At 39.2% G+C, this 23,050-nt stretch overlaps 1 protein-coding gene across 1 annotated transcript; it reads left to right on the forward strand.

The window, feature by feature from the left end:
- The first annotated feature begins 2,656 nt into the window (after positions 1-2,656).
- Positions 2,657-4,977, forward strand: LOC146375087 (uncharacterized). The gene is made up of 7 exons (XM_084949250.1): positions 2,657-2,748; positions 3,167-3,245; positions 3,471-3,586; positions 3,684-3,752; positions 3,915-4,289; positions 4,413-4,514; positions 4,733-4,977. The coding sequence occupies exons 3-7, from the start codon at positions 3,472-3,474 to the stop codon at positions 4,975-4,977; spliced, it is 906 nt and encodes a 301-aa protein (XP_084805376.1). The 5' UTR covers positions 2,657-2,748; positions 3,167-3,245; position 3,471.
- Positions 4,978-23,050: the final 18,073 nt, after the last annotated feature.

Below are 23,050 nucleotides of genomic sequence, written 5' to 3' on the forward strand. Positions count from 1 at the left end.
AAACATTGGAGATGTGAGCAGGACAGACAGAAAAATTAAGGTGAAGTTTAAGTTCTCAGTCAGATTTGTGCTTATCCAGTGCCATTTATTTCCAATTCTTATTTGTGGATATTGATCATTAAATACTGACACTAGTTTATAAGTAGTGGAAATGCAAATAATCGTGTCATTATCAGTGATGGGAATAACGGCCGTTACTTTTTTCAGTAACTAGTAATCTGATTAATTACTGTTTCTATATTTCTATTGTTACATGGCTATTACTAAGAAGAAAATGCGGTGTGGACTCATTAATATTTTTCAACACACAGATGGTTGAATCTGTCTTCAGTTTACCGGGAGTTGGAGCCGGGGGGCAATCGTACAAGTGCTGCTTAGGTGGATTCACCTCTGTTTGCACCATTTAGTTATGAGCTGTTGCATCTGTGGATGCCAAAGAGAAAACTTCCCACTGGATACTGAGCTGACTATACCTGTCTTCCGTGTGTAGCACAAGCGTTTACCAGTGTAAGGCTGTAGAATTTCAATTTACAAAGTCAGTTACCAAAACTGTTAATACTTCCATGAACCATTGAGCAAGGCATATTACTTGATAGATGCTATTAGGAATGCTTTCAAAAGGCATCAACAGCACAGATACAGTAGATATCATTAACAGAACAATGTTTTCAAGCAGCATGTAAACATTTTTATTTCTGCTGTTAGATTGTTCTAATTTGACATTTTTACATGTTTTAAATGAGACAAAATTACAGGTTCAGACAACAGATGTTTTGGTTAATGCAATTTTTTATTTTTATGGGTAAGATGTTATAATACCCTGGTTCACTCAGTGACTTACTTTGTCTCCTATAAATCTTCTTTAATTCAGTTCAATTCAATTCAACAGTATTTACATACAAATGAATTGAACTGAACTGAATTAAAGAAAAAACCCAACAATCCCCTATGAGCAAGAACTTGGCGACAGTGGGGAGGAAAAACTACCTTTAAAAAGGTAGAAACCTCCGGCAGAACCAGGCTCAGGGAGGGGCGGCCATCTGCCGCGACCGGTTGGGAGGGGTGGAGCCGATGACAAATGTATACACAACTAAATATTAAAGCAAATATGCTTTAAAAATTATGTTTAGGGAGTTGAAGTAACTGTTAATATTTAGTCGTATATAACTTTGATTTTATAGGAGACAGAGTTGAAGTCACTTAAGTGAACAGTCTCAGAAACCAGTTGCGCTTCTTTTTCTTTTTTGGCTTTTCTCTCTGCATGTTGTCATCTCGGGCCTCTGGATTTTCTGGTTTGGTAGTACTGGCCTCCTCTTTTTCTTGCTTATTATTTTATCCTCTTGTTGTCTTTTGGTGTGTTTGGTGTGTTTTCAGAGGTTTCACTCAAGGTCATATTGTTCATTTTCTTAACTAGGAGTCGGATAGTGCTTGGCGTCCAACTTTTTTGAATGTTCTGTGTCACTGGTGCTTGTCCTGGCCTCTTGTTGTATTTTGGAGTGTTATCAGAGGTTTTGGTATCACTCGAGGTCGTAACGTCCATTTTCTCAACTTGGTCCTGGATAGACCTTGACAAAGAACTTTTTTGGATGTTCTGTGTCACTGGTGCTTGTCCTGGCCTCTTGTTGTATTTTGGAGTGTTATCAGAGGTTTTGGTATCACTCGAGGTCGTAACATCCATTTCCTCAACTTGGTCCTGGATAGACCTTGACAAAGAACTTTTTTGGATGTTCTGTGTCACTGGTGCTTGTCCTGGCCTCTTGTTGTCTTTTGGTGTGTTTTGAGAGTTTTTGGTATCACTCAAGTTCATATTGTTCTTTTTCTGAACTTGGAGTTGGATAGTCCTTGAAGAAGAACTTTTTTGGATGCTCCGAGTCACTGCTGTTTCTTTTTTCTCAGTGTCTACTCTCATCCTCTTTCTCTCTGGAGAGTAGCTCTCAGAGTTGTTTTTGCTGCCTTTGGAAATCTGACTGTATTTTCTTTTCCTTTCTTCACAGATTCGTCTTTTTTTCCTTGGTGGAGAGCAGCTGTCGTCACTTCTGCAATTCTGTGCAACATAATTCGGGCCTCGCTTCCTCTTGAGTGGAAGCTGGAAATGTGTTTCATCAGAATTTGGCTCTGGATTTTGGTCGTCCATTGTAGTAAAGCCAGCGTAAGCTTGTTGGCTTTTGCCGTCTTTACTCTGAGACATGTCAGAGTGTTGATGAAGTGACTGTCTTAAAGATTCAACTATTTTAAAATTTTTCTCAGGCGTACCTTTGAATGCTGCAATCTCGAGTGTTACAAGTAAACTGCATGACAGTTTGGGCTTCTTACCCGGATTTAAGGATTCACAGATCAAAGGCATGTTATGACATCATGATGATGATGCCATTTTAGCAGGCCAAACAAAGGGCTAGTGATGGTAAATTTGATTCTTTTTACTGAATCGAGTTTTAATGAGTCACTCACCAAAGTGAATCGTGTTTTTTGAGTCATTTGATTCACTGAGTCAGTCGACCAGAGAGTGCAAAAAATGTACATTTTCACTCAAACTTAATTTGTTTCTCTTTTCATGTAAATCCTACTGCTAAGACAACCCGTTCTCACCCCCGACACGTAAAATACTGACGCTTTGTCACATCCCTTAACTTCTCATGCTGACGCTAAAGGTACCCTTCGCAACCTGTGTAAGCAAAGGATGATGGGAGAACGGAGAGACCCATTTATAAGAATAAGAAAATGAGGCAGAACTGATTGATTCTAATGCAGGTATGTAAAAAATACATATATTTAAAGTAATACCTTGATGTGTGTTTCAAAGTTTGTTTTTCATAAAAGCTTCAAACAAACAGAGGTGACTGATCTCGGAAACGGTTTAATGCATTTAAAAATGGCTACAGCTACTGTCAGCATGCTTGCTAGGTAACGACTACTGCAGCATTAGCCATTTAATCCAACAATGATGGATTAAATCTATTACAAACGTTAAAGGACTTGTGTGTTGCAAAATACCCTCACATGGTGGTAAAGCAGTTTTTGCGCTAAGAGTTCTGCTAGCTCTTTATAAACTGATGATGCTAACGTTAATTGCTAACGTTAACCGGAGCGCCAAGACTGAAAATCATTTGAATTGCGTTAGTTATGTTTTTATGTCACTGAGTTCTGCAAAAATCTCTTTCCTCTTTAGCTTGAAAATGAGTGATTCAGAGGATCCCGAGCTGGAGGAAGAGCTTCAGGCTGCTGACGAACTCCTTCAAGATATGCAGGTAACATTTTTAGTGGAAACAGTTGTTAAAGAGGGAACACGCTTGTCTAATATATTGTACGGAGTAAACGTTATATTATTTGAATTTTTTAAATAAATTTTTATATATGTGTGTATATATAAGTTTATGTCAAATTAAGTTGGTTAACTTAAGATGTTTGATAATCTTTGCTTTAATCATGGACTGTATTTTAGGTGTTCCCTTTTTTCCTTGTTAATTGCGTAGAATGATGCACAGAGTGAACCTCAGCCAAGACCAGTGCGCTGGAAAACACCTGACAGACGGGGAGATTTTATTCCTCAGACCATCAACCAGTCGAAGTACTAGTTGCATGCCACGTGGTCAGTGTTCACACAACCATTGATTTTATCTCACAACTTGTTTTCACCAAAGAATTTCAGTAAGTAAATATTCTTCAATCTCTTTTTTTCCCCCCAGTGTCCAGAGATCAGCATCAATGTCCACGTGAAGAACCTAGTTATGTTGCCAGTGTCAACCCAACAAAAGGTACTTTACCTTCTTGTATATATTGTGATTTCTGTTTACTTTTATATTTGTTGTTATAGTTGAGTTATGCAGGGCTTTTGTGCAGTCCTAAGAAACATACTGCCTAGAGTGTTTTTCACTTTGTGGAAGAGTTTCTTCCTTTCTTTATTTTTTTTCTGTTAGTGTATGGAACTGAGGTGCTTCGTCAGGAGCTCCTTCAGATGTTGGAGGATGGAGAAGAGGACACAGCCATGGCTTGTGAGACGTCATCTGAATCAGCTGCTACTCACTGGGCGATCAGAAATATGGTGTCCTCGCAAAAGTGGAAAGAGGCCAGGCCTTGTCTTATAGACAATATGTTAGCTACTCTGGATCCACAGTCACACCGTGTGTGTCAGTGTGGCAAACAAGTAGTTGTGAGGTGTCTGGACTGCCTGCCTCTTCCATTCCTTTGTGCTGACTGTGATATTGCAGTTCACACACGCTTTGTCCTGCACAACAGAGAGGCAGTAACAGGAGGGTTTTTGCAGCCTTCATCAGAGTTTCACAAGCCAATAGGTACGGTTTTTAAGTCTTATGCATTTCTTGCTATGTACTATGAGTGGGTGCTGTTATTGTATATTTATTGTGTATCAGTTAATTTCTAATTCTTTTTATATATATTGTGTGTTTTAATGTTAGTTCGGCTGTTGCCTGTGAAAAGGCCAGACCATGTGTGTGACTGCCCAGCAGGTAACGTTGAGGTTTCACCCGGCGCAATTGTGGCTCTTGTAACCATAAATGGTAAGTTGCCCTTTTGTCACACACTACATACACAATAGATGTGTTTGGAGGTTTTATTGCAAATTGTGCATTGCTATCTTGTTTTTAATTACCCTCGGCCCGCAGTATATGTGGGCACCTGTCAAAGGTCATTTGGATTTACCAGACCGATTTGAAAACAACATGAAAAAAATGAATGCTTTGAGCCATGACTGAATTTATCCTTATCCTTTCTAAAGGCCGTTATAACCTTGCACTGCCAGTGGTGAGCTGCACCAGCTGTGGCCTAATGTGGTCCCCCTCAGTTAAGGACATCCTGGGTAGTGGATATTGGCCTGGCACCTTAAATTTCTGCACCCTGTTTTCAATGGATGTCTTTCAGTCTTTCTATGACATTAAGAAGGCTGCACCAGGGATGTCACTTAAGGCATTTGTCAAAGTGCTGGATGAACGAACAGCCCATTTTGGAAGGGTGAGTTTCTAAATTTGCCAAGTTTAATGAATATCAATATATATCGCTTAGCTAGATGCTCAATAGGAAACCCCCAAAGTGACTGCAGCAGATATTACAGAAAATCATTTAACTCCAATCTAACAGTACGCGATTCAAAAACGTTTATTTTTTTAAAGGCGGTCATAATTGCTGTTATTGATTTTTTTTTTTTTTTTAGATTTTTTTTTTAATGTACCTCCCCATGATAAGCTTCATTTGATCACTAGATGGAGACATCGAGTCAGACCCGTGGTGTTGTTATTGCCAGTTAGTTCTCTGCCACACCCACCCGCTCCCATTAAGTAGACAGCTCCAGCAGACAGGCTCGCTCCAGGGTGACTGAATATCAATGCGGAGAAAATATGCACGTCTTCACACCAAAGAGTTTTAAAATCACACAGTTCATCAACTAATTCCTAAAATAAATAAATAAAAATAAAGGACAGATTATACTTTGGGCCACCTAAATTTCTCACCACACGTTTATTGGACTTGAAATCCCATCAGAATTTTGTAGAGATGCCATTTAAAAAACCACAAAACAAAACAAAAACAAAAACCTGAAAGACCTCCTGAGCTCACAGTGACACAGTTTTATTCAGCCTCAGCTGATATATAAACCAGTCAAGCGGTGCGACTTTTAATGGCTCCTGAATTGAAAAGCTGCTTAAACCTCAGTGATTGAGATCTCTTTGTGCTACTGAGGTTTAATTAAAGACAATGATTAATAAGAAACAAAACTTCACGGACAACCAGCCTCATTATGGAGATCCTTTTGTGAAATGCCCATTTAATGCGCAACATTAATCACGCATTGTTTATAATCTGGAGTTTTGGGAGATTTTTTATTTATTTTTTTGCTTTGATCTCATATGTTTATATTAAAAACCACGCTTTTAGCCAGGAAGATCAGCAGCAACAGTAACAGAAAGATGACGTAGATCATAGCTACATTCAGGGGGTTTCTCCTTGTCTGGCAGGAAAACCACTACCATTTATAGTACAGCTGACTGTGACCTTGAAGCATCAGCAGTTGTGTGGGGATATTTGTCATTTCAGTTAAGCTGTCTGTGACTCTGTTAAACAATGCCTACTCTATTGTACATCATGATATACTTTAACTTTATGATAGACTGTAATAGGAGCAGAGTCAGCTGTGTCCTTGTGTTACTGCAACTGCAGCTGCAAGTTTTAGTTGGTTATTGGTGCAGATTAGCTTTTGAGGTAAATTGCAATAAGCATTAGGATACAGACGTAGAGTTAAATGCATTGATTGCCTTGTTAGAGTTGAATGAGAACATTGATACCACTCTTTACTCTGTTGGTTTAGTAGCTAAAACAAAGAAAGACTGAAAGTGCTGCCACCTCCACTGAGTAAATAAAAACAATGATGTTTGAAGATGACATTGTGACTTAAAATGAGATTATGGAGCAGGTGGAAGAGAACCTGGAAATGTGGAGGTATGCTCTGGAGAGAAAAGGAATGAAAGTCTGTTGAAGCAAAACAGAATACAGTTTTATGTGTGAATGAGAGGGAGAAAGGTGTATCATTGAAACTGCAAGGGGTAGAGTTAGTGAAGGTAGATGAGTTTAAATACCAGGGGTCAAACCATTTAAAGCAATGGACAGTGTTTGAGAGAGGTGAAAGGCAGGGTGGAGTGGGTGGAGATGAGTGCCAGGGGTGATTTGTGACAGAAGGATGGCAGCAAGAATTAAAGCAAAGGTTTACAAGATGGTAGTGAGACCTGCTAGGATGTATGATTTGGAGACGATGGCATTAACAAAGAAACAGGAGGCCATGCTGGAGGTGGCAGAGTTGATTTTCAGTGTGATCAACCAGAATGGACAGGATTAGAAATAAGTATAGAGGGATGGCCAGGTTAAGTCGTTCAAAAATGAAGTTAGTAAGATTGTTTGTTTTGCAGAGGAAGGATAGTAGATATACTGGGGAAAGGATTTTGACTATGGAGCTGCCAGACAGGAGGAAGAGGAAGACCACAGACAATATTCATGGGTGTAGTGAATGAGGAGAGAGAGGACGACACTAGGGATAGGGTGAGATGGAGGCAGCAGATCTGGTGTGGTGACTCCTAAAGGGAGTCATTGAAAGAAGAGTGATCCAATTTGTGTCACTACATAGCTTTGGAAACTGTAAAAAGCAAAGATAGAGGGTATATTTTTTCTACATTTTTACATCAGAAAGCATTATGTGGTTACAAGAGATATAAATGGTTGTTCGAACTGATAATATAATTCAATTCAATTTTCATGACAAAGACATTACCCAAAGCCTGCCATACCACACTGAAGCCGGTTGCTTCGGCAAAGCTGTGCTGATGTGTTTCTTTGATTTAGGACAGCAGCATAGTTCTGTAATGACAGACAGACTGAATGTGGAAAACTGAAACTGAGACATACTTGACTATTTCTTTTTCCTCAAGACACCTCAGGCATTTTATCACGTTGTCTAAATTAATTCAGAATACACTTGTTCTCATTCACACTTGAACAATGAACAATTCAGAGCTACTTAATAATCCAGCAGTTTTACAGGTCAGCCCCACTGGAGATCAGGTTATGTTATATGTGATCCATGACCTAAAATGGGTTTGACACTAATGTAAAAGTAATGCCTAGTTTTAGACCTAATAAATCCTATTTTTGTTAAAAAATAAAAACAACAACAAACAAACAGTGACCAGGCTTCTGCAGGAAAATAGCTAACGTCACCTTGTAGAAGTGAAAAATTTATATAAAAAACACACACACACAATAAAGCTGTGTAAGAGAGCAACCTGAACCATTTTTTTAATTACTGGATTCATCCAGTTCAAATTAATTTATTTATGGGGAGAAAGGGCATTGTTTACCCACTAACGTAATGTGTTAGCGTTTATGTTTCGGCGTGACTGAATTGCTTGCTGATGGCCCGCGTGTATCACTTCAAACACCCAGAGGCCATCACCAGCTCTACCGATGTCTCCGCTCTGTTGCCATGGTGAGTGCATGCCGTTTTGTGTGGTTGCCATGGGGACCCTGTATTACAGCCCGCTGCCTGCTCTCTTCATGTTTCTGCACGATCATTTGTATGCCTCCTGTAGGCTAATGCTTTAACAGACATGCACAGGGAAGTGCCCTGAGGGAGCGCCTTCTGCAGAAACACGCCCAGGTATCCCTGACGTTGTTTAAGATGAAGCTAAAAAAAAAAGGGAGGTTGGGGGGATGGAAGTGTCTCACTGTGACTTTGCATGTCTCATAACTAAAATATGAAATATCAGCTGTATGAGTGTAATGTTATACAGAACAATGCTGTCTCTTTTTCTTTCCCACTTGCCAGTCCATCATTATGGAAGGCAAGAATGCCAAATGTCTCCCACTAATATGGTAATAATATTCAAGCTTATGCGCTTTGAGATAATGACATCATTTATTTGCTTGTTTCCCTCTAACAAAAAACACTGACCATGTCTTGTGCACTTGCTGCTTGATGTGTCTTTGCAGCAGTACTGCACGTACTCGTATATGTCTGCCTGCATGTACGCACTTGAGTGCTCCGCGCACCACATGTGAGATTGTTCTCATCTCATTCCTAGGGCAGAGAGTGAGCGGCAAAGGCCACTGATGTTCTGCTCTAGTCTTTTTTTTTTTTTGGAAACTTCATAGTTAATGGGGCACAACTGTGTACCTGTCTGCAGGCTATTCAGAGGTTTGGCATTTCACTTTCATTGTGTGCTTGGTCCTGTGTGCCACTTATGGTCTGTTTAGTCTGTGCTTGTTTTGGTTACGTCAAAAGAAAAGCAATCTTCTTTAATCATTAGGGCTCGGCTAGGTTCACATTGGAATCTGTGGTTTTGTTCGACCTGTTTTTCATCTTCTAGCCATGATGACAGCTTGTTGATGTGCAACTTCCCCCCCCCCTTTTTTTCTTTTGCTTTGGTTTGTTGACATCGCTCAGTACAGCTGCACCTGGACCTGACCAAGCCCAATTATAAGAAACCCCACAAAATCCAGTAATTTGCAACCATGGGATACAAAAAACCAGTAAAAAACACCATTTACACCATTTACTCCATCTTCAGTCACATGTGACTAGCAGCTTTCACTGAATCAAGCTTATTCTTATTCATGTCTACAAGTTTCGTCCTTCCTCTAGGGCAGATGAACAGCATTTGTGTTTCACCGAAGGCATGATCATCTCCCCTTTTTATAGTGTGACAGGGAGGAGATTAATTTGAGGTGACACCTAGATAAACATGTGCAGGAAAATTCATATTACAACCATGCGTGTTTTTAAACTGGTGGAGAAACATACATGCAGGCACAGGGAGAACATGCAAACCTCGATTACACCACCATTTGGTTAAGTGGTGATTGTATATTGGCCATAGCTGTGAATATAAGTGGTTGTCTGTCTTTATGTTGGCCCTATGATAGACTGGCAGCCTATGCAAGGTGTAAACCAGCTCTCATCCAGTGATTGCTGGGATTCACTCCCCATTACAATAAATTGGATGAGTGGCTACGAGAATAAATGGATCCATCAGAATTAGCTTTTAGGTTTTTTCCCCCCACCACCTGAAAATGCAACTGTCCTACACAGTGTCGTCTAAAAATTCTGAGATTTTTCTGTTATTTCTTTTCACTCTATTTTACCCACAATGAATTTCTAATACACCACAGACACGCTCAATAAATCTAACATTTGCTGGATGTTGACCAGCGTGGAAACACTGTGTGGTACTCTCTTGCTTCTTTATAAACTATACCTTGCTCTTTCAGTGCCCCTGCACAGCACTGAATACACTCCCAGGAATCTCTTGGTGTCCTCTGACCTTTAGTTAGGTTCACTTCCTCTGTAATTGTACACACACAAGGTATGGCATGAAGGCATGCTTCCTGTGTGAGTGCATTTATTTTTATGCATCTGTGCATGAGTGCATGCTTGTGTGTACGTGTGCGTGTGTGTCTATAAATATGATGAACACAAAGTTCCCATTCATGCTTGTAGTTAAGGTGAAGGTGTTAAGCTGATGAAAGCTTTCTTTTCCGCTGCTTCTCTCAGTAAACTCATACACAAACACAGCAGATCCATTACATCCGGTCTAAAACCAACTTCACTAAACAGTTCCAACATTGTCCTGACTGTGGAAACGTTCAGCTGTCAGTTCATTTATCATGGAAGCTTAGAGCTGATCCTGGTTTCTTTCTGCACAACTAATAAACAGCAGGAAGATGTTCTCTTGACTGAACAGCAATCAGTGAGGCCATTTCAGCAAACCTCTCTCCTTCTACCCTCTCATGTGTTTTCTGCCTACTCATTACTTAAACCTACCTGTGTTTGTGCTCCATCAGTCTTTCTAAGTAGTGCTAATTGGAAATTCATGCTGCCACCATCATGCTTAAGTCAGTGCAGCCTGCAGCAGCTCTACCTTCAGGGTATAAAAATATAGTTGACCTATGTTACAGGAAATCAGATGATAGAAGTAAATTTTTCAAGCAAAACATGGAAGAGGGTCTGAAATCTCTTGATCAAACTAATTTTAGTCATGTAATTCACATGAAACCTTATACATCACATTTCAGGATAAAGTGCAGGTGATAACGAAAGTACGCCCTCAGGTCCTTACAAGATCTTAAAATTAGGTCATTCCAACCACAGATGGACAGCAACACATGGCATAGCAGTGTGTGGAAAACTGAGTACATCCTCAATGCTTTCACAGTAATTACAAGGGTAAGTAGCAGCCAGGTGCTGCTAATCAAATCCACTTGATTAGGTGATCATCACCAAATGTAAGCACCTCTATAAAGGTACAAGTTTTGGCAGTTTGCTGGCCTGGAGCATTCAGGTGTGTGTTGATACTGTATCAAGAAGGAAAGACATTAGCAGTAATCTTACAGAAGACATTTTTGCTGCCCATCAGTGTGCGAGTTTGCAAACAAGTCAGTCATTCTAGGATGGCAAAGATTACATAGAGGTGGAACATTCAAGACATTTACCAATCTTTTCAGGAGTGGATGTCCCAGAAAATTCACCCCAAGGTCAGATCAGGTAATGCTCATAGAAACTGAAACTACCACAGAAACAACTGAAAGAGAATCTGGGTTTTGCATTGTCATAGTCAGTCCAGACCTCAATCAGTGCTTTGGTGGGACCTTAAGAGAGCTGTGCATGAATGCCCACAAACCTCAGTGAACCGAAGCAACTGTATTTTGGCCTAGTTTTTTGTTTAATAATGTAATATGTGGTTTTAGAACCTGATGAGGACCAGATAATTTTTTTATTAAGTGTAGGAAGCTTAAAATTGAGAGACGGTGTACTCTATTTTTCACACGACTGTTTGCTGAGCGTCTTGATGCTCTCGTCACAATGAAACAAGCACAGCGTGTGCAAAGACTGGACTGTGCTGAACGTGTAGACTCAGACCCTACAGGTGGTGCTGGAAAAATGTGAAACTTATGAAATAGATTGACAAGTACATTACAAAACAAAACAAAAAACCTGAAATACGCAAATATTCACATAGATGTGTAGCTGAAGTGCAATGAGTTTCATTACTAACTTCAGTTTTGGCTCCTTCAGCAACATATGCAGGGTATTTTGCATATGCAGTTTGACCAACCCACAGGATGACAATGCAGTTGCTGGAGCCATGCCACTAGCATAACTGAAAAACAAAGTACAGTATAGACTAAATTTTCTTTAATGGGATGCCCATAGTTGTCCCACTTCTTATTACCATTGCAAATTTTAAAATCCAGTCACTGCTTTTATGAGATCTGATCTTTTTGGGCGAGTGAAATAAAGGGATTATTATTTTTAATGTAAAACTGAAATAAACCAAAATGTAAATAGTAGTAATATTGTCAAGTCATGGCTGAATGAAACGTAGCTTTAAAATTTTTTAATATTTAATACACTACAAGCATGAAATCTCAAAATTAGACATTTTTTTCAGAGTATTGCTGGTCCCTTTTTCACATCTGTATGCAGGAGTACTCGGACACTTTGATCACGTCACTGTTGGGACTACGATAACACAGAGCTCACAGTGTTCTTTCAGTCATGTTTAAACACAAAGAGACCCCCTCCCCATCTTCCGTTTTTAGTCTGTGCTGATTCACAACGGTCTGGAGCCAGCCAGCTCTGGAAGCTTGTCTCCATGGAGACAAGGGTAGGAAGGAGAGTGATGATGTTGCTGGCAGAACAGCAGTACCGAATCAACCATGTGTTACAATGTGTGTTTGTGTGTGGATGTGTGGGTATACAGGAGACAAACAGACAGATTAGATTTTTTTTTTCTTTTCAAAAGAAGGGTAATTTGATTGTCTAGCACTACGTGCCGGGGTGGCTTTTTTTTTCTGTAGCATTTAGAGGATCATGATGCTTCAAATCCGAGCCAAAAGACAAGCAGCTTGTATTGATAAGCAATGCCATGCTCGGATGTGATTGACAGTACAGGTTATGACAAGCAAAGAGTGCAATATTCTCACATTTTCAGATTATAGATAGCAACGCGTAAAAAAGACACACTTACAGACTGGCTCTCAAATGAAATGCCAAGAAAAGAAAAGGTTTGGCCTCATCCTTCATCTCCTTTAAATTGAATATTGGTAGACACACTGATTAAGTTGGGACAGTTAATAATAGTGTTCAGACCAGCCTATAGAAAAGGTGGCATCAAGACTTTGCATGTGACTAAAGTAATTTCTCATCTGAACTCTAAACCACTAATTATGTAAATATCACATGGCATAAGTTCGCCATTGAACTCAGAGTTGGAGTGATGACAGTGATGATGATGTAGTTGCACAACGTAGCTGGTGAGTCAACATTAAAAGCGGCACAGGCTTTGACACTGAAAACACTGTTTTGGTGACCTACTGTGAACCCATCTAACTAAAATTAAGCTCAACGTTTAATATGCCATTGTATTAGAGAGATGTTAAAGGAAATTATGTGGTGAGCGGAGGAGGACAGTGAGGGGAAGAGTGGTTAGTCATTGTTTGGTGCATGTTTATGGGACACAAGTGAATGGCTTTCATTTGCAAATGAAAATGGAGAAACTGGTTGATAGCACGAATATCTGTAACATAAATGTTACTTCTGCGTTCCATCGTTTTTGCATTTCACATCTTGAGTTATATATGCACGAAATGTTACATTATGGTGAAGCGCCTTCAGATTTGCAGCTTTATTGTTAAAATATGTAAATCTGTTTGCTTTCTGAAAGCAAAAGAGAACACTCAAAGCATGCAACTCTCACGGAAGGGCAAGGGCTATACTAACCTTGATGTTTTCTTATGTTTATATTACAATATGATGACATCTGTTTGTTAAGGCATCATTGTGACGTTGTAATGGTGTGGTTTTCCGAAGGTTTTTTTTTTTTTTTTTTTTTTTTTAAGGACACCTTGGTAACCCTCCTGAGACCTAATATATTGCTGTGTAGTTTGAAGACAATCCATTAAAAATTGTGGGTAAGATAAAGTTTTTACAGAGTTTCACATTTGGTGTGACCTTGACCCGATTGTGTTCAGTGTTAAATGTGCTTGATTTGAGTTGTGTAGCCAAATGAGCTGATATTGATACTAAATTTGAAACTGATATTTTGAAAACTGGGGATACTAAGCTGCTAACAAACAGACAAACACAAACTGAATTACATAGATACTCAAGTATCCACACACACACACACACACACACACACACACACACACACACACACACACACACACACACAGAGTTAAGGTTTCAGAACAGTGGACAGAAGGCAAGACCGCATAAAAGTTCGGCACTGTATTTCACCAAGACATGTTGGATGTGCAGGGCAGGGGGAAAAAGGTCCACCAAAGCAAGTGAGATGGCAGGTAAAAAAACAAAAAACAAAACAAGAGACCACTTGGTTCCATGTATAGTGTTTTGACCTGTATGGATGCATGTTCGTATTTGCTAATATTATCACTTCTACAAAGTCCATAAAGACCAACTTAACCCAAGTTAATAAAAGCAGATGCAGGCCTGCAGGTAGAAGGGGGATTCTGCACATTTATAACTCAGATGCAGTGTTTTTATTTTCAATAAATCAGTGTGATAGTGGCAAGATGGATAACACATTTTTACAACGCCCCCTGTGGTCATGAGGTATATGCACTGTCAAGACTGTGTATTAATGGACTCAAGACAAATCAAAAGTACAAGTTTAACAGAGAAAACTGTGCTTAACAGAGAAATAGAAAGTACCATGCAGGCTGGAGAAAATATACAAGCCCACCAGGTAACAGACTGAGCATGACACTTGAAGGGAGTGTTGCATTGTAAGTAGGATATATCTATTTAATTTTTTTTTTATCTTTTTTAAAAAAAAATTTTAACGTCTTTTTTTTTTTTTTTTTTGAGTTTTTGAGTTTTATTTGACAAAAGTGATGCCAAACATTGTTCAAAGAGAGGCTGAATGACACATGGGAAATTGCCAGGATGAGCTATAAGTAAGCCTTATAATAATTAGCATTAGTCAGAAGTGCAGGGTAGTTTGTGGTCACAGTGTTGGCAGATAACAGGCTAGTCCTGTGAATGCTAGTGTTTTGTTTCGCTGTTGTTAATCTATTGAGAAACAAAAGCCTTAGTGCTGTAAATTGCAGCAGTGTCTCAGTTGTAAATCTATGCTAATGCTAACTCTAGATAATTTTGTATTCACTACATTTTCAAAACGCCTACAGATAGAATAACTGCTAGTAGCATAAAGTAAATAGTAGACATTTAACTACTACTTTAACAGACTTGAATATTGTATGTGTGTGTGTGTGTGATTAACAAAAAAAAGGGGGAGAAAAAGTTTAATTAGCTCAAAGGCATTACAATCTTTGGGCATTCAAATAGTTGCAGGCATGCAAGAACAGCCCAGTTTCCATATATTTAGGTTTCTCAATACTAATACTTATCTAGGTTTCTGAAATTAAGATATAATGTTTGCATGATAAATAAACCATTTCATATACATGGGATACTCATATCCCACGTATGAAATGGGATATGAAGTCACACATCATTAAACACAATAATGATGTTTGACTGCTTAATTTACTCACCTTCAAATTCATTTTGTTCTAACTCAAAAACAATATCATTTTTCAGTTAGTTTAGGATATACACTGTGAGTACTTCTATTAATGAAGCCACTGAGATGCCAAGTTGGGCACTTTACTGAGATTCTGAAATCAACCTTCCTTTGTGAATGCTGATTTTATTAAAGCAAACAGGAATGACAGTAGTCATGAAGCAAGAGTGATGAGATAGTAAACAGAAAATATTTGAGCCCTACTCACCCTCTCCCCTGCATGCCAGGGAGTGACCAGGTAGGTAATGTGAAACCACACTCATTGTGCCCACTACTGCAGACTGATATCACCATAGTGACAAATGAAGCTCAAAACAATAAAAGGAAAAAAACCTAATACAATACAATCCGTATTTTGATATTGATTTAAATGGTCCTGTTTGTGATGCGAAACGTATGCAGTTGCACCAGTGTTTTTAAAACTAAAATCATGTTTAAAGATTCTTACCACATACGTTAAGTGAGTTGTTATTACAGAAGCAGTTACTTTGACTCTGTTGAGCCTCTAACTCCCTGTTTGCCAAAGTGAGCATGTGTAGAGTTCTTAGCACAGCAACACAACTTGCCAAAGGGCCGCTGAGCGAGGGAACACAGCAGAATAAATTATGATGATACTAACCAAGAAAACAATGACTGACGTTTCCAGCTGGAGGGGTAACAGACTTCTAGTATAAACAGATTTCTGAACAGCCCAGTTCAATGTGGAACATACTGCTGTAGTGGCCTCAGGGGGAAACAGATTATACTTTAATGTACGTTAAAATTCGTGTCTCATGTTTATAACACCCAAACAGCAGTCATTAGCAAAGATATGGGTTACAAGTTGTACTTTGGTCTTTATTTCAACCTAGGAGTGACATCTTTTTGTGCGAGGGCTAGCTCACTTTTATCCTCTCATCACCTCACTATAAGTGCTACATTTGTTTTCACTCTCGGGGCCCTCCTTGGAAATGAGAGCACTTTCCATCCAGTTGTCCATCTCCTGGGAAGGCCATCCAGACATTAATGGACCATTTAAGCAGGTAAATGTAATTTCATGCTGATTCAAACAAAGTTACACTGTCTAAAGCTGTAATGGCATGTAATGCCGCTGTGTGCTGAGTCATAGAAATAAGCGTACGATGCTCCGATCCTAATGTAGTTTGAGCTTGCCATGACTCAGCTGTTATTATGGTCGAGTAAAACGAACCACAGAGCAGCACTGATTATCAGCTTTGTTTTGAACCACAACTGATCATTCATGTGACAGCAGATTAAAGCTATAAATCAGCAGATACATCCATCTAATAACAATAAATCTAATAACTATAAGTTGTACCAATTTTGGCCTTGTGGGTTTCTTTTTCATTGCATAGCGATTTTCTGTGAGCTAGGGGTAATTTATTTTTGACAAGAACATGAGAAACACAAACAAAAATAATGTTATTAAAGATTTACCAGTGGTTTTCAGATAAATGTTTAGTCTCAACACTGTAAATCCTCCATGTAATGAGGTGTTTTTGTAGTTTAGTCAGAACTCCAAGCACAGCTTGATCTAAACTTTTGTTTCACTACATAGACAACAAAGATGAACAGCTGAGAAACTGGGTCAAAGAAGAAAGGTCATATGGAACAATGGGAACTTGGCAAAGTAAATCCCTCATCACAACTACGGCACCTTAATTATTTTTTATTTTCAAGGTACAAAGTGTTACTTTTGGTATTTTTGTGAAACTGAGTAGAGCTGACGTGGAAGATAAACACAATTACAGGCCAAAGAAGAAGAACGATGACAGTTTGAATTATAGATACTTTCCACGCTAACCTTAATTACATGAATGCAAGACAAAAACATATCAACACTTGAAGTTTAAAGTAAACCTGACTTCCATATCAGCCTCAGTAGTTTTTCTTTTGAGAGACATCATCAGTCATACTGGAGCGCAGACACGCTATCGCGATCACAGAGGCACTTGTTTTTTTTGTCAAAGCCCTCTGGCAGTAGTTAACATTTCAGTGCTCCGTGGCTGTTTTAAGGGGATTCCTGACCCAGAGTACAAGTTTCTTCAGGTTTCATCATACGTCAGAAAGAGCTGAAAGGAATTTGATTTTTTTTTTGCAGTCAAAAACAAAACACAGACAAAAATACATGTTGAACCTCACCTGTAATAATTGCACTGTTATTGCTTTGCTCTGGGAATGGCCACTTTATCACGATTATAGTTCCTGTCATGGCAGAAGAATTCTACCGTCTGCCTGTTTTTGTACTTTAAGTAACTCCCTTCTTTTGCTCTGCTCCTCCATAGCAACCTCAGCACACTGAGACTGGATTGACTGGAGAGATCGGGCAACCTCTGGACATTGCAGTGTCAGCAACAGCGAGGCAAGTGTAGACTCTCAGCATATCTACCATTCACACTGTGCTTGCTAGATATAGGCCAAGATGGATACACAATTTTCTCATAAGCCTTCTCTCTCACTGATACACATAGAGAAAGGGAAGATGAATACAGATATTTGCATTTGCATATGCGGCATATAAATGTATGCAGAGACACGGGGAAAGCCTGTCTCTGCAGCCCGGCTATAAAAGTGCAAGACACCTCAAGAGGAAAATCAAAATGCTAAAATCAATAGCTGCCTCTTTGTCATGTTTGCATTGCAGGCAGCATTAATTTTCACAGAAGGCAGCCACCTGTGATGGGAGTGTTTGGCATGAAAAACACTATAATGAAAAATACAATACAACATCATTGATGGTTTTTCCTTGAATACGGCAAGCTGAAAGCACAATGAGTCTCTGCCAATTAAAAGACGTCATATTTATTTACTCTACAATCATAGGTTTCTATGAGCTCTGCGGTGTTTGCAGACTGGATTAAATGACTATGAGAAGGCAGTTCATTTGAATACACCTCCAACAAGAGAAACTTTTCCAAAATGTTAGAAATAATTACGCCGAATGTGAATTTCTCCTAAAAATATATGCATATTTCCAGGTGATAAATATCACTATAAACTAAAATAATTATAGGCATCATTCGTCCCGCGTGTCTATTTGGGGAGCTCAATCACATAAACCAAACTGAGGATTTTTAGATAGTTTCCGATATGGACTACTGTCTGTTGGGTGCTACATGTTAAGTAAAATCAACTCTGGACAATGTCTTGACCTGATTCCTCCCACAATGTCTGCGATTGAATTGTGACAACAGAAAAATGCGATAAGCAAAAATGATAATGAAACAGTATGTTGCCTAAATTTGGTGAAAAAAGTGACCAAATTGTTCCCCTTTCCTCTGCTCCCTTCTCATTCTCTTCTCAAATCACAATAAATCCTTATAAATTATAAATAAATAAAAGGTTGCTTGCTCTGCTCACTTGTGTATTCACATTATTTAGTAATGCAATTCACACCACAAACATTATAACCACCAGTAAAAGAGGAGCCCTCAATCCCCACACCTCTTTATCAGTCAGGGTGCACCTGTCTGGACCTGACCTGATTACTGAGGAAAGTAGGTCTGAATTTAACACTCATTGTTGTCAGACTACCCGAAAGGACAAAAGTAAAAACGAGCCCCTCACTCTTCCGTCTACAGCTTGGATACAGTTTCTGGCTCCTATATTCTTGTCTTTGAAAGAGATGGCATGTGGACAGTTTTGTAGATATTTTGGATATTTGCTTTGTTTAAACCGTTGAACTTGACTGGAGTTATTGTAGGGTGCTTATTCGTTGAAGTAGATGCATGTGTATGTACACCTAGGTGCCCATTAAACACTTTATCCATGTTGGTGTGTGTGAGATGTGTTGATGTTAGACAAGTTTGTTATAGAGCACAACTAGCTTGCTGGTATTGATTTAGATCATTTATATCTAATTGACTGACTAATTTAAAAATGCAATATCTGGGCTGCTCCTTTCTAGTTCTTTGAACAGTCCTCTGTTAGTTTTTTGAGGTAGTTCCCACAAGCACCAGACAAGGAACTAGCTGCCAGAAAGGAAACATAGCCCAGATAATAACATAATAACAATATGCTTCTATGGTGATTAACTGACACAACAGATTTAAAAATTAGCTTTTAAGGTCTTGGTATAGGTGTTGGTAAGGTCTTGAAAAACATTTTTTGTGCTGCAGGCAAAAAAAATGACAAGAGCTTAAAAGTTATCGTCATAATGTTAACCTTAATTCAAGATATTGGTTTCTCATACTGAAATGTGAGTTGAGATGATATAGACGTTTAAGTGGGGTCATAAATGAATGGATACTAAACATGACGCTATACATTGGAGGGTTGTTTCCATGGAAGGAGCAGCAACCAGCAGCAAACGTAATGATTGATTTTTTGCGAAGCATTGCTTAATTTGTATGGAGCTCTTCTCTTTGTGAGCCTGGGAAAGGAACCCCCTGTAGAGCTGTCTGTCAGGCCCTATCTGGCCTCTGCATACAGCACATCGATCAGTGACGTTCAATTCAAAGCATGATGGATTTGAGAAGACACTTAAATGCAGTTGCTTGCAGCGTAGTTACATTTCAGTAGCTTACATGTCTGAATTACTGCTGTGGTCAAGATTATGCCTGAGAGATGCATGGTCAATAACAGAGCCTAAGCCATGTCAGTGGCTCAAGCAATGGTTGGGTAAATGCTGCAATGTTAGCCTGTCGTCCATTCAGCCCCTCTGTTCCAACTGAAATATCCCTGTAGCTTTTGGGTAGATTGCTATAAATTGTTTCTAAGCATTCATGGTCCCCGGAGGATGAATTATGTTCACTGTGATGAACACCTGACACTACTTGCCACCATTAATTTTCTGTTTTTAAATTTTTATGAAATGTCTTAAAAGCTATTTGATGGAAAGCCAATGCTTCTGGTCAATCATGATGTCTCCAAAGATCCCCATGGATTTATCGCAGTGTACTAAAATTGATGGGATTCCCAAGAGTCTCCAGTATCCACTTTTTGTTTAATTAAAGTGGGTGAGGGCAATATTTGCTTAGAATCCTGGTCTACTTGTCTTTTTGCAATCACACAGGAAAATTAATTGCAGTAATGTGGTGACCAAAGAACATAGAAACTCAATAATCTTTTCTCAACTTCAAGGCAAGTGACTAAAGGAACTACCATTGACAGCTCAGGACATGACTGATTGATTGACACATGACAGCATAATAAGTATATTCTGTTATTACCTTGGCAACTGTAGCCTGGAATTTTAGGTAACAATCAAGCATCAACAGAGCTGCCGAAGCGATACGAGAGATTTGTTTTGTGTGTGGATGCAGTTTTAGTGTTTAGATTCTTAAACTTTCCCACAGGGCCACTAGCATAGCTGTAAACTCTATAGATACTAAAGGGACTTCAGACCCAGCCATACACTCAGACAAAAACTGGTTCATCCCAAAGACAAAACTCCCAAACACAAACTTATCAACGTAGTGTATGCTGTACAGTGCAGTGAGGAATGTTCAGACCTCTGCATTGGAGAGATCAAACAGCCACTTCATAAACGCATGGCACAACATAGAAGAGCCACCTCGACGGGACTCAGCTGTCCATCTGCATCTAAAGGACAATGGTCACTCTTTCGAGGATGGCAATGTTCACATTTTGGACAGAAAAGACACATGGTTTGAATGAGGAGTGAAAGAAGCCATCTATGTCCACTGTGAACGACCATCCTTGAACAGAGGCGGTGGCTTACGACCAGAGATGGGCAGTAACGCGTTACAAGTAACATGTTACTGTAATCTGATTACTTTTTTCAAGTAACGAGTAAAGTAAGGGATTACTATTGCAAAAACGGTAATTAGATTACCGTTACTTTCCCGTAGGAACGCTGCGTTACTGCGTTACTAAAACCGTGATTTTTTGCGAGAATGTCTCATGACAGTGACGTAAGCGAGTGCGACGTTCGTGACAACAGCTGTCTGCAGATCAACAATGGATCATATATCAGTGCGGGAGAGAGTATGAGCGTGCAGCGTTTAAAGCGTGGAAGTACTGACCTTACTTTGAGTTTGATTCCATAAAAAGTGACAAAAACATTAGCGTCCGCTGTTCACTGCGTGGGAAGAAAACTTCTTTTTACAGCGAAAAAAACCCTTAACTTCCGAGCAAGGGCCGAGTGCGCTACCACGTAATGGGAAATTCGCAGACAAACTCGCGGATTCTTCCAATGACCGCCGCGGCACACCTGCACCAGGGCAAACATCCGCCTGCTATACAGTACACTTGCATTTATTTGAAAGACTGAGTGTAAACACCAAAAAATATTTTATTTTATGTGCTGGAATGTGCAGAAAATAGGTTTAAATGTTAAACAAATTTCTTCCAGTCAGAGAATGTTGCATATAATTTAATTTTTGCTTGATGCATAAAGTTAAAAGATTAAAACTAATAAAACAAGTTTCAAAAGTTTCATTTGATTACATTTTGTATGATGGATTATGCAGAAAAAGTAGAATTGGGCTGAAAGATCTATTGCTTTATCACCTATTCACGTTGTAAATCGTGTTTTTTAAAAAGTAACTAAGTAACTAAGTAATTAATTACTTTTGAAAATAAGTAATCGGTAAAGTAACGGGATTACTTTTTGGGGGAAGTAATCAGTAATTAGTTACTGATTACTTTTTTCAAGTAACTTGACCAACACTGCTTACGACACCAACTGTCTGCCATCCATAAACCAGTTTTGAGATCCCTTCCCAGACGCTTTAATGCCCACTCACATCCTGGGCCATTTGACCTCAGTAAATCACATGATAGGGTCTGCAGGTTTCTCAGTGGGTTCACCTGAAATCTTGGCTGATTGCGACCCATACCCGTTTTCACACCTTGGCTAGTGTGATCAGGTAGAGGATCAATAGGGGGTCCATGACCCTCTTGGGGACACTCCCACAGGGCTTAAAATCTGGGACTCTCAATTGCTCTTAGAACTGAAGAAGCTTCTTGGATGAGAAGTGAAATGTCTTCAAGAAACCTAAAGAAGTCCAGACGCTTTTGTTTCGAAGCTCCTTAGACTATGGTGACTCAGAACCTTCACAGACATACTAAAGGGACATTCAAACAGGAAGCATTTTCCTCTCTACGCATTGCTTTGCTGCTGCCTACTAACACCAGTTGCTTAGGTAACCCTTTAATGTATTTATATTCTTTGCTGTCACTGGTAGCTGCTTCAGTTGCTCAGTGCAAAGTTGAGAAAAGTTTAATTCAAGACCCATGCAGGTTTGTTTGTTTGTCTTTTTACCCTAATGAAAAAAAAATGTCAGCAACATTTGGGGACTTGATGACACAGTTGTCATCAAGTCCCCAAATGTTGCTGACCCTCAGTAGCAGGAATGGGCACTTCATCTACCCAAGGGGCCAAAATTAGGGTATAACTGTAACATCTGCTCTTTCCAGGAACAGTTTAATAACTGCCCATCCTTCTATGGTCTCTGGGTGCCACGTTGCTGGGAATCGCTCCCTTTACACCAAGATACAGTTCCCAAGGCTATATGTGTTTATATTTTCATAACTGTTATGTAGCTTTTGTTTCAGTTTCTCCGCATTGCCATGATGTTGAAACATCCTAGTATTTCTGCATCTCTAACTTCGGATGTCTCAAAGCAATAAGAGCAAAATTAGATTTCCTGGCATCACTTCATGTGTTCACTGTATGTATAAGATCAAAGTCACAGTAATGACAAATCTAACTGCAGCCAAAAGATCACAGTCTGTGACATTGTCTGCACTTTGCCTCAAGGACAGGACACAGATGTGATCGGTAGATTGTTAATTGCCCAGTAAATATTGTTAGAGCCATATTTTTTTTAAAAAAAGGCTGAAGCATATTGTCTTATAATGCATAAACAAACACTTTTTTTCTCCAAATAACTGTCACATAATCCTTTTTTATTAGTGCAGATTATGAGATTAGTATGGAATAGTGAAATCTGCTACACCAGTCTCACAGCAAAATATGT

The sequence above is a fragment of the Perissodus microlepis genome, chromosome 13 (genome assembly GCF_051167445.1).
Source record: "Perissodus microlepis isolate ML-2025 ecotype Zambia chromosome 13, ASM5116744v1, whole genome shotgun sequence".
Classification (NCBI taxonomy): Eukaryota; Metazoa; Chordata; class Actinopteri; order Cichliformes; family Cichlidae; genus Perissodus; species Perissodus microlepis.